The 14,095-nt window shown below is 41.7% G+C and overlaps 1 protein-coding gene across 5 annotated transcripts in view; it reads right to left on the minus strand.

Annotated features, from left to right (window-relative positions):
- CTNND2 (catenin delta 2) overlaps positions 1–14,095 on the minus strand; it is a 1,230,307-nt gene that overhangs the window by 527,536 nt on the left and 688,676 nt on the right. For all 5 annotated transcript variants that reach the window (XM_075062683.1, XM_075062682.1, XM_075062681.1 and 2 more), the window contains one exon: positions 617–789. In XM_075062683.1, coding sequence (XP_074918784.1) covers positions 617–789 — 173 coding nt within the window. The remainder of the gene's footprint in view (positions 1–616; positions 790–14,095) is intronic.

The following is a 14,095-nucleotide window of genomic DNA, read 5'->3' on the forward strand; positions in this document are numbered from 1 at the left end:
ACATCTGTGAAGATCCATTCATATGGAATTAAGCCACTGTACCACACAATAAATTAGAGTTCTGTATTAGATTCTGCATCATTTTCTAACTGTTGTCTTACACTTTACCCTATTTCAGTTTTGATTGCTTTGCATTAACAGCTATCACAAATGACAGATAACAATGGTACTGCAGCAAGGCTGCAAATTAGCTGTACAACCACTATTTTACTGACCATTTGTCCAGAACTATATGTTAGTTCAGTGATATTTAAATAAGGAAAAATAATAATATAATGGCACATTTGAAAAATTAAACATTAGCAACACCCCAAATTTTCAAACCTGAATATCTAAAAATTAGTCACCTAAATCCTCATATAAGTACATAAATAAAAATGGCTTGCAATGTTTTCTTTAAATCAGCATCATTTTATTACTGCATTATGTCCAGCAGCTTTAAATTTACAAAATCAAGAATGTAACTTTACTACATTCTGCTATGGAAATATTACACAACAATAAAAAAGAGTTCATTAGGATTTATTGAGACACTAAGCACAGAATAAATTTATTTTCTCAGAGCATCCTTGGAAAATGTGTGGTGTAAAATATCTATGGTGCTCCTCAAACATACCTGGCTGTAGCTCTGAATGGCAGCTCTGGCTTGACTGCTGCGGGCTGGGAGCTGTGATGTTGCTGTTTCACCCAGGGCAAGGGTCTGGTTGCTATGGTAGCTTGCTGAATACTGGAAAGACCCTTCAGGTTTGGAATTAAGCTGAAGTGCACTCTGGGATAGAAGGCTGGGCCCTGTGTTGAAAGTAATTTTGAGCAGTCAGTGACAGTCTCAGTAAAAGAGAAAGAGCATGTATTATTTATGAAGAGTTGCTAGGATTTATCAAATGAATGGTTCAAGTTTTTCACATTTTGACTTTTCAGAACTAAAATCAGGTCAGATAATTTAAAGTGGCACATTATCACTTAAAAATCATTATTTTGGCATTTTCAAAAAGTAAACAACATTATTTTAAAAAACAAGTTGCCTTATTCTGCTAAACAAAGTAACAGAACTAAGTAAAACAGATAGTAGTAGTAGATAAAAGAGTCCTGTTTTTCCTGATTCCATATAAAGTATTCTATGTTTAAAATATGTTTTCAAGGTTTTGTTTTATAAACACTTCATTTAGTTTCCATAATTAAATCCAGTTGTTCAGTAGAGGAGATGCTGAAAACTCCTTCTTCTGGAACCCTAGCAAATTAAATCTATTGATCACTGACCATTTGCAGTATATTTGCGGTGATGTAATATTTTGATGCCAATAGGGAAGAAAGACTTTAAAATATTAATAGCACCTCTCATCATGTAGGACTCACTCTGTTCTCAGTGAACCTCCAATGACTAGTTTGTCAGCTTATCTTATATTTTCTATCACAGGCCTGGTCTACACTACGCGTTTATACCAATTTTAGCAGCGTTAAACCAATCTAACGCTGCACCCGTCCACACAACGAGGCCCTTTATATCGATATAAAGGGTGCTTTAAACCGGTTTCTGTACTCCTCACCGACAAGAGGAGTAGCATTGAAATCGGTATTATCATATCGGATTAGGGTTAGTGTGGCCGCGAATCAATGGTATTGGCCTCTGGGCGGTATCCCACAGTGCACCACTGTGACTGCTCTGGAAAGCACTCTGAACTCGGATGCACTGCCCAGGTAGACAGGAAAAGCCCCGCGAACTTCTGAATTGCATTTCCTGTTTGCCCAGCGTAGAGCTCTGATCAGCATGGGTGGCGATGCAGTCCCAAATCCAAAAAGAGCTCCAGCATGGACCGTACGGGAGATACTGAATCTGATCGCTTTATGGGGAGACAAATCTGTTCTATCACAGAAGACGAAATGCCAAAGCATTTGAAAAAAATCTCCAGGCTATGAAACAGAGTCCACAGCACAGTGTTGTGTGACAAATGTAACGGAACGGAACGGAACGGACAGCCAAAGAATCAAATGGACGTTCACGGAGGAAGGGAGGGGGGACTGAGGACTCCAGCTATCCCACGGTCCCCCCAATCTCCGAAAAGTATTTGCATTCTTGGCTGAGCTCCCAATGCCTGTAGGGTCAAACACATTGTCCGGGGTGGTTCAGGGTATGTCTCGTCAATTTACTCCCCCTCCCCACCCCCGTGAAAGAAAAGGGAAAAAAAATCATTTCTTGACTTTTTTCAATGTCACCGTATGTCTACTGCATGCTGCTGGTAGACGCAGTGCTGGGGCACTGAACAGCAGCATCCTCTCCCCTCCCTTCCCTGGTGGCAGACGGTACAGTGCAGTAGGACAGGTAGCCGTCTTCGTCATCATCCCGTGAGTGCTCCTGGCTGGCCTCAGGTGAGGTCGGCTGGGGGCACCGCTGGGTGAAAATAGGAATGCTCCGGTTATTTCCTTGGCAGATTGTACAGAACGGCTGGTAACCGTCCTCATCATAGCATGTGGGCTGAAACTCCATCAGCTCCCCCCTTCATGTCTAAAGAAAAAGATTCTGTACTGCCTGGCTATTCATAGCAGTGGAGCTGGCTCTCTCTCCCCTCACCATTTAATCTCCTGCCTGGACTATCATAGCAGCTGGAGGCTGCCTCCCTCTCTTTTATCTCACTAACAAGTCAGTGTTTCTTATTCCTGCATTCTTTATTACTTCATCACACAAATGGGGGGACCCTGCAATGATAGCCCAGAAGGTTGAGAGAGAAGGGAAGCAACGGGTGGGTGTTGCAGGGGCACCCCTAGAGGCATGCAGCTCATCATTTCTGTGGGATCTGACACGGAGCGGCTGTGCTCTCTGGTTCTCTGGTACACTGGTTCTCTAGTACACTTGCCTCATAATTCTAGGCAGGACTGTTTTCTATTTTTAGATACAACATAAAGGAGGAATGACCCGGGGGGTCATTCCCATTTTGTCTTTGCGCCCCCAGCCGACCTCAGCGAAGGTCAGCCAGGAGCACCATGACAGCAGCAGACAGTACAAATGACTGATAACCATCATTCTCATTGCCAATTTACAATGGCATGGCAGACAGTACGGAACGACTGGTAACGTCTCTGCTACTTTGCAAAGGCAAATGAATGCTGCTGTGTAGAGCTGCAGTACCGTCTCTGTCAGCGGCATCAGTTACACATACGGTGACAGTGACGATCAGCTGAGTGGGCTCCATGCTTGCCATGGTATGGTGTCTGCACAGGTAACCCAGGAAAAAAGGTGCAAAATGATTGTCTGCCATTGCTTTCATGGAGGGAGGGAGGGAGAGGGGGGCCTGACGATATGTACCCAGAATCACCCGTGACAATGTTTTTTGCCCCGTCACACATTGGGATCTCAACACAGAATTCCAGTGGGCGGGGGAGACTGCAGGAACTATGGGATAGCTACGGGATAGCTACCCACAGTGCAATGCTCCAGAAATCGACACTAGCCTCGGTACATGGACGCACATCACCGAATTATTGTACTTTGTGTAGCCATGTGCACTCGACTTTATATAATCTGTTTTACAAAACCGGTTTATGTAAAATTGGAATAATCCTGTAGTGTAGACGTACCTAGAGTAATCACAGTAGGAGAAGGAAGTAAAGATAGTGTGCTTAAATCGGTACTGCCAAAGTGAAAGGTATTTAGATTGATGTAGAAATGAGCAGTACTACTTTCCCTAATAATTTAGCTGTTCTGTGAAACTAAAACATACTTTAAAAAGGCATAAGGTTTATTTATAAATGATTTAGAATATATTTATATATATATATGCATCTTGAAATGAAATCTCCTAATTTTAATACTTAGGAAAGGTGCATGACTGGGTAAAGTACGAGCAACAGCAATACAAGCTTCCCTACACTGCCCTGCCGATATGCGTTAACTTGACCTTGAGGAACAATCTCATTTTGAGGGTGAGAAAATACTTCATTTTTTATCCCTGTTATACACAAAAACTACATTCAAATAATACTGTTGACATTGCAAAGTCAAGCACTCAAGAGTTAGGAAATGCCAGAATTAAGGTCCCCTCCAATCTATCCCTATCCCAGTCCTCTCCTCCCCACCCCTGACTCCTTGTCCTATACCATTGTCCTTTCCTTTGATCACACACATAGAACATGGGGAGAGCTCCCCCTCCCAGCTGGTTGTGTTTGCAGGCTCTCTCTTCCAGCTTCAGATCAAGTTTGGACCCCACAATGACTTCCCAATCATTATCTTCTTCTCCATCTTCTCCTTCTCCTCTTTCTCAAGCAAAGTTCTTTCTTCTTCCCTCCCTACATAAAGGTCCTCACTTTTCTCTTTCCCCTCCCCCCAAGTTGTTACCCTTCTCTCTCATTCCAAACAAAAATGCCTCTCCCCCCCCCCGTTCCCAAAACCCAAACACAACACCCTCTTTCCATGCACACCACATTTACTAGCTTGCTTTATGCTGCTGATGGCTTGTTTCCTTGGCTCGACAGGCAGATGAAGGTAGGGGCAGAGGTGGGATTACTGAAAAAGTGAGAGGGAAGTTGGGGTAATGACTTCTCTGTAATGCTTCTGAAGACAGGCTTGCTATATTTCCTGTCAATCTAGCATGTGAGAAGAGTTAATTCAGTTTTCTAATATGTAGGCTGTGTTATCTGATTGATAACAGAATACCTGCCTATTGTCAAGTAATCAGAAAATCACAAATAACTATGTGGTTTGGAATACAGCAAGATCCAATGGAAATTTTTAAATCTCATTCAATAACACAATTGTATGCTCATATTATAAAAAATGAAAATCCAGGAAATAGCTCTTATATAGCTCTTTTCATCCATAGGTCTCAAAGCACTTTACAAACAAGGTAGTATCAATCCCATTTTACAAATATGGAAACTGAGGCACTTGCCAATGTCACCTAGCAGGCTGGCAGCATAGACAGGAATATGATCTAGGACTTCTGAGTCCCAGGCTAGTGTTCTATCTGCCAAGACTACTACTTTACATTTCAGAGTAGAATTCATTTTGTAACTACTATTCAGTAATGTACTATCTGTTGGCCATTTTAATTACAAGATAATTACCATGTAATGACAGGTTACAAGTATCATCTGATTATAGTATAAATGCACAAGTGATTCCGTCTTTTAAACTGCACTGCACCTTATGGGAATAATTACTTTTGGATCTACTAAGCCTTACTACAATGGTCTACATCAGTGGTTCCCAAACTTTAACAGTCTGGGAACCCCTTTCACTAGAATGTCAAGTCTAGTGAACCTCCTCCTAAAAATGAATATTTCCAGGAATTTTCTCCTTTACCTGAGCAGTGATCTTGGAAATACAAAATTTGTTTTATGACATGCTTATTACACACTATTTATCATTACAGTATTTTTATTACATTATGAAACGGCAACACTCTTCCATGATCTCACTTTTGTAGCTTGTATCACTTTGAATAAACCTGTTATATGACAAGGCTCATATGTTTCATCAAGGAGACCAGATGCGGAACAGCATGAAGGTATTTAAGAAGCTAACTCAAAGAGTTCCTCCTACACAAGATTTCAGGTCTTGAGCAGTCCAGGCAAACAACACACATTACAACAAAGCTTAAACTTGTTCTTCATAATAATTTTAAAAACAATACTAGCTGCCTATTGAATTTTAAAAACAGCAAAAAATATCCACCTCCCTTTCCATTTCTTATATGGAGTCTTGAAGTTTAAATTTCCTCAGTGTGATAGATATGCTTACTTTGATCTGCTTAGTTCTTCGCAGTCCAGGGGCTCCAGGCTGCTAGCCCTGTGCTGTCTAGGGACCCTAGGGACAGCTCTGTCCGCCATTAGGAAATTTTTTCCTGAGAACCCCCTGTAACATTTCATGAACCCCCAGGGGTTCACGAGCCCCAGTTTGGGAACCACTGATCTACATAATAGTCTACAGAAGCATGTAACTATTCTCTCTCTACAAAGTATCTACATGCTAGTTGCATAGTTTATAATGTAAAAATTTCAATGAAACGTATGGTTCAGATGAAAAGATGTTTTTTTCTTTCTCCTGAAAACGAAAAGCCAGTTAGCTTATTAGGGCCATTTTGCTTACAACTTTATATTTACCCCACAGATTTGTAATAATCTCTAATGCAAACTGGTCAGGTGATCTATTGCAGTCTTGATTTATTTTGACAAAGGAAATGGCAAGACCACCCCAAAATATTACAGGATTCATATGTTTTTAAGAAAAAAAGCTGTAGTGAAGCTAGAAAGAAGTGCAGAACATGCATTAAAAATTTGTCACGGATCACTAACAGTTTACAGACCAGTTTTAAAAGAGCATTTAACCCACCTTCAGTCTAATATTTAACAGAAGAAAGAGGGATTAAACAAAGGGGGGAATAAATGAACAAGGATTTCCCACATCCCAGGTAAGTGACCACGAGGATGTTATAAGGGAGGCAGTAGCACCTTCCCCTCCTCCTCACCTCTCTAATTTATTTATTTGTTTATTTTGGCCTAAACTATTCATAAAATTCATGTTAAGTTCACAAATAGTTTCAGGTTGACCAAAACTGCATTTTTCAGTGAATAAACTATTGATCTGAAAAAATTCACCCAGCTCTAATTGACATTCATAAAACAACCTTACAATTTCACCTACAGAATTAATGTAGCCCAAACAACATTTACTGTGCCTCAAATCCCATCATAATAGGAACAAACTCCATACTGTTAATGTGGATTTGTGGTCTTTCAAATATTCATCAGCAGAAATGTAATACATACATTGATCAGACACTACTGCTCTTCCCTCATAGGTTTATCCGGTTGGTTTCAGTGGGTGAAATGCTCTGGGGTATGAGGCCATTAGGCTTGATTCCCCACTGCTTTGCATCTTGTTTTATAGTCACATGTGTGCAAAGTGGCTGTAAAACACTAATAAATCAGACTAGTCATATTTGACTCCCACTTTGCACAAGTCTAAATCACTACTCAAACTGTAAGACTGGGGAGAATCAGGTCCGGTGTTTGTAGAGTGGTCAAATTCAATGTGGACATTTGGGTGTATGTGGGTGAGTAGGGACAGGAGGTCTCACACTCAAATCAGAAGGGTAATTAATAAGTATGGAGATGTTTCATGATTGTCCTTTGTAGGGGAGTTTCTACAGCATTTTGTGATTTTAGAGTAGAACGGGGAGTTGTTTGAGGTCTATATGTAAAGGGTGAGACATGAAAATACCGTGATCTTTTGCCTATAGTGGGATGCTGGAAATCCATGACTTTAGACTGTATATGAAAAATAAAATGAAAGACGTAAGCTGGCTCCAAAAAGGAAAATTAATTGGAGGCGTTGCTTACTATGTTACAGTAGATACCATTTTAAAAATTGTCATTTATTGAAGTTCCTATGTAGGTGATATCAGATATCATACTTCTTATTTCTAAGCATAGGTAAAACCAGTTGTACAGCGATCACCACTAGAAAGTCAACATTTGCCCAACATCTGCCCAACAGTGGGACTGTGTGACTGTCATGGTGCAGTGAGGAAGTGCATTCAGTGAGCTCCCACTTTCCCCTTTCCTAATTAGCAGCAACACTGGTTGCAGAGCGCCGACGAGACCCCATACCCTATATGATTGCAAGGAACAGTGGTACTTGGACTGAGGGCTGCTCCTCCCCTTTATTTCCCCTGCAGAGGAAAAGGGCTAAATTTACAGATGTCTGCAAGCACTCCATAGGAAAGCAACTTTGATTTCCTCACACATTCTCAGAATCCCACAGAATACATCAGATGGGTCAAACCCATACTACAAGAAGTCCAAAAGTTCCTGACCTCAGTGCCAGAATCAAATACAATAGACCAGGGGAGGGCAAACTATGCCTTGCAGGCCGGATCCAGCCTATCAGGGCTTTCAGTTCGGCTCATGGGATTGCCAGTCCCATGGCGCAGTGGGGCTAAGGCAGAGTCCCTTCCTGCCCTAGCCCCACGCTGCTCCCGGAAGTGGATGGCACCACATCCCTGCAGCCCTTGGGGGAGGGATGACAGATGGCTCTGTGTGCTGCCCTCGCCTGCAGGCACCACCCCCACAGCCCCTGTTGGCTGGGAACGGAGAACCATAGCCAATAGGAGCTTCGGGGGTGGTATCCACAGGCGAGGGCAGTGTGCGGTGGAGCCACCTGCTCTAGCTCACTCCCAGAAGCCACTGCAGACATGCTAGCCACTTCTGGGAATGGTGTGAGGCCAGGGCAGGCAGGGATCCTGCCTTAGCCCTCCTGCACCCTGCACCCCAACCCTCTGCCTTGAGCCCCTGCTGAATCCTTCCTGCACTCCAACCCCCTGTCTTGAGCCCCCTCCCATACTCCACATCCCCTCTTGCACCCTAGACCCCTGCCGTGAGCCCCCTCCTGCATCTCGCACCCCTCCTACACCCCACACTCCCTCCCACACCCCAACTCCCTGCCCCAGCCCTACATTCATGGCCCTGCATACAATTTCGCCACTCAGATGTTGCCCTTGGGCCAAAAAGTTTGCCTACCCCTTCTATAAACTCATTTTACCTGGTGAAAAATGAACTTCACTAGAACCTTGGAAAAGTAAAGACCGTATTATTCTGGTTTGAGGGAGGACACTTAAAAACAACAGGATTTATAAGCACTCTGTGAAAACATGACATATATGGTGTTTATTGAATAGTATTCCTAAAATTCTGAGGGAATTGCTTTGAAAAATACTTTTTCTTCTGAATCAAAATCTGCTTTCAAAACAATGGGTCTTTTCCTCCAAAAAAATGCTTTTGGAAAGGTTTGAAGTGGAGTTGTGTGAACACTTCCAAGTATGATTCAGAAGGAGTTTGTAAATTTGTGCATGAGAACTGGTATTTGAATTCTCAATGTGTCATGTTGTTGCCAAAAATGTTAATTCATGTTATACTGTGTCACACTCAATATTTCAACTAACAATTTCCATAGAACCTGAAGATGAAGTTTTGTACTTTTAACTAGAAATTTCACCTTTATTTATGAATTCTGATCACACTGAGTCAATTAAGGCTTGGTGTGACTTCAGGGAAACCAGCAATGACGTTAATCCATTATGTTTAATATATCTTAGAATTCATCTTGGGTATAATCACAAGAATGAGATTCAGGAAAACTAGTTGTCTTTTTGGTTCTGCCATTAACTATGTGACCTATGTGTCACTTTAATCCTCTGTGCCTCCATTTTCCCATCTGTAAAATGGAATAATACAAAGGACTTTCGAATCTAGAAAGACACGCATTATATAAGTGATAAGTATGTTCTCCCCAGTAAATTTAGTGATATCAAGTCTTCATATTTATATTAACAGAACCAGATCAAAATCGGAACTTCTCCAGACAACACTTAGTGCACCTTTATCTACAATAAATAAAGTGGCCTAACAAACCAAACAAACAATCAAAACAAAGCTCTCATAGAATATCTGTATTGTAGGAGCCTTTCAGTAAAAACAAAATTTACATGCAAAGAAGCATGCATAAGAGATATTATGGGAAAGTGATAAAGAAATTAAACAATATGTTTATACAATTTTATCTAAAAACATGGAATCAGGTATTGCAATCATACTCAAACTAGTATAGCTTAACAGTTACTTGGGGAGGCATTTACACATTTATTGCCTTGTTCATTAATAAAATGTATGGCACTTTGAGATCCATGGATAGAGGATACTATGGAAGTACAGTGTACTAATGATTATTATTGGTCAAGTCTGATGTTTAATGGTCTTAGATTGCACTCAAAGCTTGTAAAATTGAGATTTGCAATATCATGTCAAAATACAATAGCTTATTTGCAGTTTGGAGGGACCCAGAAGTATTTTGGATTAAACAGAAATTCTCACCATTGGAATTCATAGAACTTTGGTTTACCTGTATTGTTATTTTCAAACCTCTTGCCTTAAGCTGCTTCACTTTGTTGCTTTTGTCATCCAGTCTGTGTTCAAAAGTGATGATTCTTGGGAGTAACAGTCTAGGAATACAGTAGTCTGTGGCCACGTCTACTCTATGGGGACTATAGTGGCATGGCTAGGGTGCGATATCGAGTCTGGAATAACCCTGTAGTGTAGGCGCAGCCTACACTGACAGAAGGTTTTTTTTCCATGAGTGATGGCAGCTAGGGTGACAGAAGCATTCTTCCATTGACCTAGCTGTGTCTACACCAGATTTTAGGTCAGAATAGCTACAACATTCAGGAAATTTTTCACACTACTGAGCACTGTAGTTATGTCAACCTAAATTTTAAATGTAGTCCAGGCCTGTCTCTGCCTCCACCCATCTTTTCCCCCACTACAGAATAGTACCTGCTTGGAGTTCCTCCTCCCTCTGTCACTCAAATTGTGATACCCCTCAAAACCCAAAGATACAAAGAAAGAACAAGTGGCAGCATGTTGTTACAGAGTGTTTATTGCTAGGGGTATGTGGCCTTTGAAATACAGAGGAGCAACTTCTAGGTGCAGTATTGGCTTCAGCACAGTGCTTAATAATACACTGCTACCTCGATATAACGCGACCCAATATAACACAAATTTGGATATAACATGGTAAAGCAGTGCTCTGGGGGAGCAGGACTGCGCACTCTGGTGAATCAAAGCAACTTCAATATAATGCAGTTTCACCTATAACGCAGTAAGATTTTTTGGCTCCGAGGACAGCGTTATATCGAGGTACAGGTTTAATGCGAAACAAAGACAGATTTAAAGTAGTGTAAAATATTCTAGTTTTATCTAAAGGGACTCATGGGGCCAAATTTGTAAATCTGTGCATCACCTTGTGAATTGTCACCTAACTGTGAAAAGGAAAAAGACATGAAGGCAGAGAAAGGGTAACCAAAGTATACAGAAATTAAAATAAATTCCACTCATATCCTGCTCTCAGTTATATAGAGCAGGGGATGGCAAACTACAGCTTGTGGGCCAGATCTGGCCTGTCAGGGCTTTCAGTACAGCCCGTGGAATTGCCAGCCCCATGGTGCAGCAGGGCTAAGGCAGGCTCCCTGCCTGTCCTGGCCCCGTGTTGCTCCCGGAAGCAGCCAGCAAGACTTCCCTGTGACCCCTATGGGAGGGGGGATAGAGGGCTCCATGTGTAGCCCTCACATGCAGACACCACCCCCCCGCAGCTCCCATTGGCTGGGAACAGGGATTCGTAGCCAATGGGAGCTTCAGGGGTAGAACCCACAGGCAAGGGCAGTGCATGGCAGAGCTACCTGCCCCAGCCCACCCACAGGAGCCACTGCCAGACATGCTGGCCACTTCCGGGAGTGGTGCATGGCCAGGGCAGGCAGGGAGCCTGCCTTAGCCCCACTGTGCATCGCTGTCACCCTGGAGCTGTTTGAGATAAGAGGCGCCGGGCCGGAGCCCACACCCCGAACCTTTTCTGCACCCTGCACCACAATCCCCTGCCTTGATCCCCCTGCCACACCCCTGCTGCACCTCAACCCCCTGCCCTGAGCTTCCTCCCATTCTCTACACCCCCTTCTGAACCCTAACCCCTGCCCTGAGCCCCCTGCCACACCCTGCACCCCTCCTGCACCCCAGCCCTCTGCCCAGAGCCCCCCGACACTCCGCTCCCTGCCCTGAGCCCCCAACGCCATGCCATGAGCCCTTCCCACACCCTACCTCCCGCACCCAAAATCCCTGCTCTAGCCCTACATGCATGGCCCTGCATACAATTTCCCCACCCAGATGTGGCCTGTTTGCCCACTCCTGCAATAGACCAAGAAGTATGAACTCATCAGATTCAAACTAAGTTTATCTCAGTTGAGGGATCATTAAATACAAAGGTAGGGAAATTGGACTGACTTTTGGATGTAAAAATACAATAGTTATGTGTTGGACTAAAAATACTGCCTCAGTAGCAGAAATTTATATAATGATTTTATGCTAAATTTATTAGGAATGTTGTTAAGTAACAATTTTCAAAAAGTAATGATACAGGCAGTTAATGTAGGAAACTCTATACTTAACAGTAAGGATATCAGAAAGTATAGTTCAAAGCATAAGGAGAAAATGAAAGTTAGAATGTTGGATAGTGGAAGATGGGGGAGGCATTACATGGTAATGACAATAATGAATATCCCAATAAATGGAGAAAAAAAGAATCAGGAGAATCTGGTGCTCTTGGAATGTTAGGGAACTAAATCATCCAATAATACTAACAAAAAAAGATACTATCTCTTTTTAAAAACAAAGAGATATCGGTGGCAGTGCTTCTGGAAACTTACCTGAAAACAAAAGAACTAATCAAATTTAAAAGTGAATCAGTATCTATGTATATGGAATATACTTCAGCTCAGTAAGAGAAAGGTGCATATACTAATAGGTAAACAAGTAGGATGGGAACCTAAAGACATCAGAACAGATCCAGAAGGCAGATGGGTTTTGCTACAGGGTGTGCAGAGGGTAAACCTATTACAACATGTAACATTTTATGTTCTGAATGAAGAGAATACCGCCTCCAATAACATTTTTGGAATGATTGCAACAGTCCAGGAATCATGGGTAATAGAGGCAGGCAACTTTAACTGCTGGCTTAACCGCATGTCGGATATATAGGGCACTTCGTTTTCCGGTTTTATTTTATCTTTTTTTCCAGGAATTTATCATTATTTATTACTACAACAAAAAAAACAGGTGAAAATCAGTGGAAAAAACTATTAATAATGTTTCTGGGTAAATGCTGGGGTTTATTTTGGTGGATAGAAGGACAAGGGGAAAAGTATTCAGTATCTGATGAATGAATTCAATGTGGTTTGCTACAGAACTAAAACAGAACTCAAAACAAAATGCCACCTCTGAGTTTAAGAAAACAATATATCTCTAATCCCAAAATAAACCTTTTCATTTGACTAAACAGTTTACTGTTGTAGAGAAAACTATTAGCCTATAAATATTTACATTTAACGTTTGGGCCACACCATTGGGCATACACTCAACTTTATCCTTTTATCCTGTGTTGTTGTTTTTTTAAACTTTTGAAAACTTCCTTATATTCTGAAATATATTTGGATGCCAATTTTTTTTCTTCCCATTTTAGCGTCAGATCTTTAAATCATTATCTGCTAATAGCTTGCAATGTGTAGGTGGTGGGAGTGAGATTCATTGGTAAATTCAGATGCGCATGCACGTCAGACTTTGTTTATTTTGTGTATCTTCTAGACTTATATATAGCCTTACTTCAACAGGCAGCTTTGCATATACACACAGACTAATGTATTATCGTAATACATATATCTCAGGCAAGTTCTTTTTTATATATTTGAATGATACACAAGTAGAGTGAAAACTGGGGGGAAAAAAAGAGTAATATTTTTTGTAAAATCCAGGATTTTTTTTGGTAAAAATCAGTTTAAACTGAAAACAAAGGGGGTTATGGATATACTGCTAGCTAGGCAAGAAGCTCCATCTAAAATGCTCAGATACAGTAATCAGCATATAAAGACCAGGACATGATGGGTTCCTACATCCTAAGGGTGGGGATACTTTACTTTTGTGTCTGAAATTGCCAAAACACATTCTAGAATAGATTTATTTTTGTTATCAATGAAATCCTTAATGTTAGAATGGAAATAACGTATCTTCTACCATTCAGCAGTCTTCATGAAAATAAAGTCCAACTGAGGAGCAAGACAAAGATTTTGTGGTGGAGCTGGGACGGGGTGAGAAAACCATATTGTTCATGACATTATGGATGATGCCTTCCAGGATATAACCTTCGGAACTAGGTGTGAGGCCTTTGTTAGAATGGGTTCCTGTCTGCATCCTGTATCACTTGCCATACCGGTATTACCCTGGCCTCTTCCTTTGTCATTCAGTGTTGAACGCATTCTACAACAATATGCATTACCTCACCTTTTGGGGGCGAAGCCAGACCTTTTGGCACCTGCTCCCCTATTTGGTGTAAACATTGCTTGTGCCAATCAGAGGCGAACACACACAGGTTTTGGGGTCTGTCCACTATGACACTTCTGTGATGTCATAGTGAGTACTTTAGGGGTTGCCCTGCCATGTGCAGGCAGGGAGAGGAGAAAACGTGTCCCGTGTATCCCGTGTATGCCGTGTATGCCGTAACCGAGCCTGA

This window comes from Chelonoidis abingdonii, chromosome 2 (genome assembly GCF_003597395.2).
Source record: "Chelonoidis abingdonii isolate Lonesome George chromosome 2, CheloAbing_2.0, whole genome shotgun sequence".
Lineage (NCBI taxonomy): Eukaryota > Metazoa > Chordata > Testudines > Testudinidae > Chelonoidis > Chelonoidis abingdonii.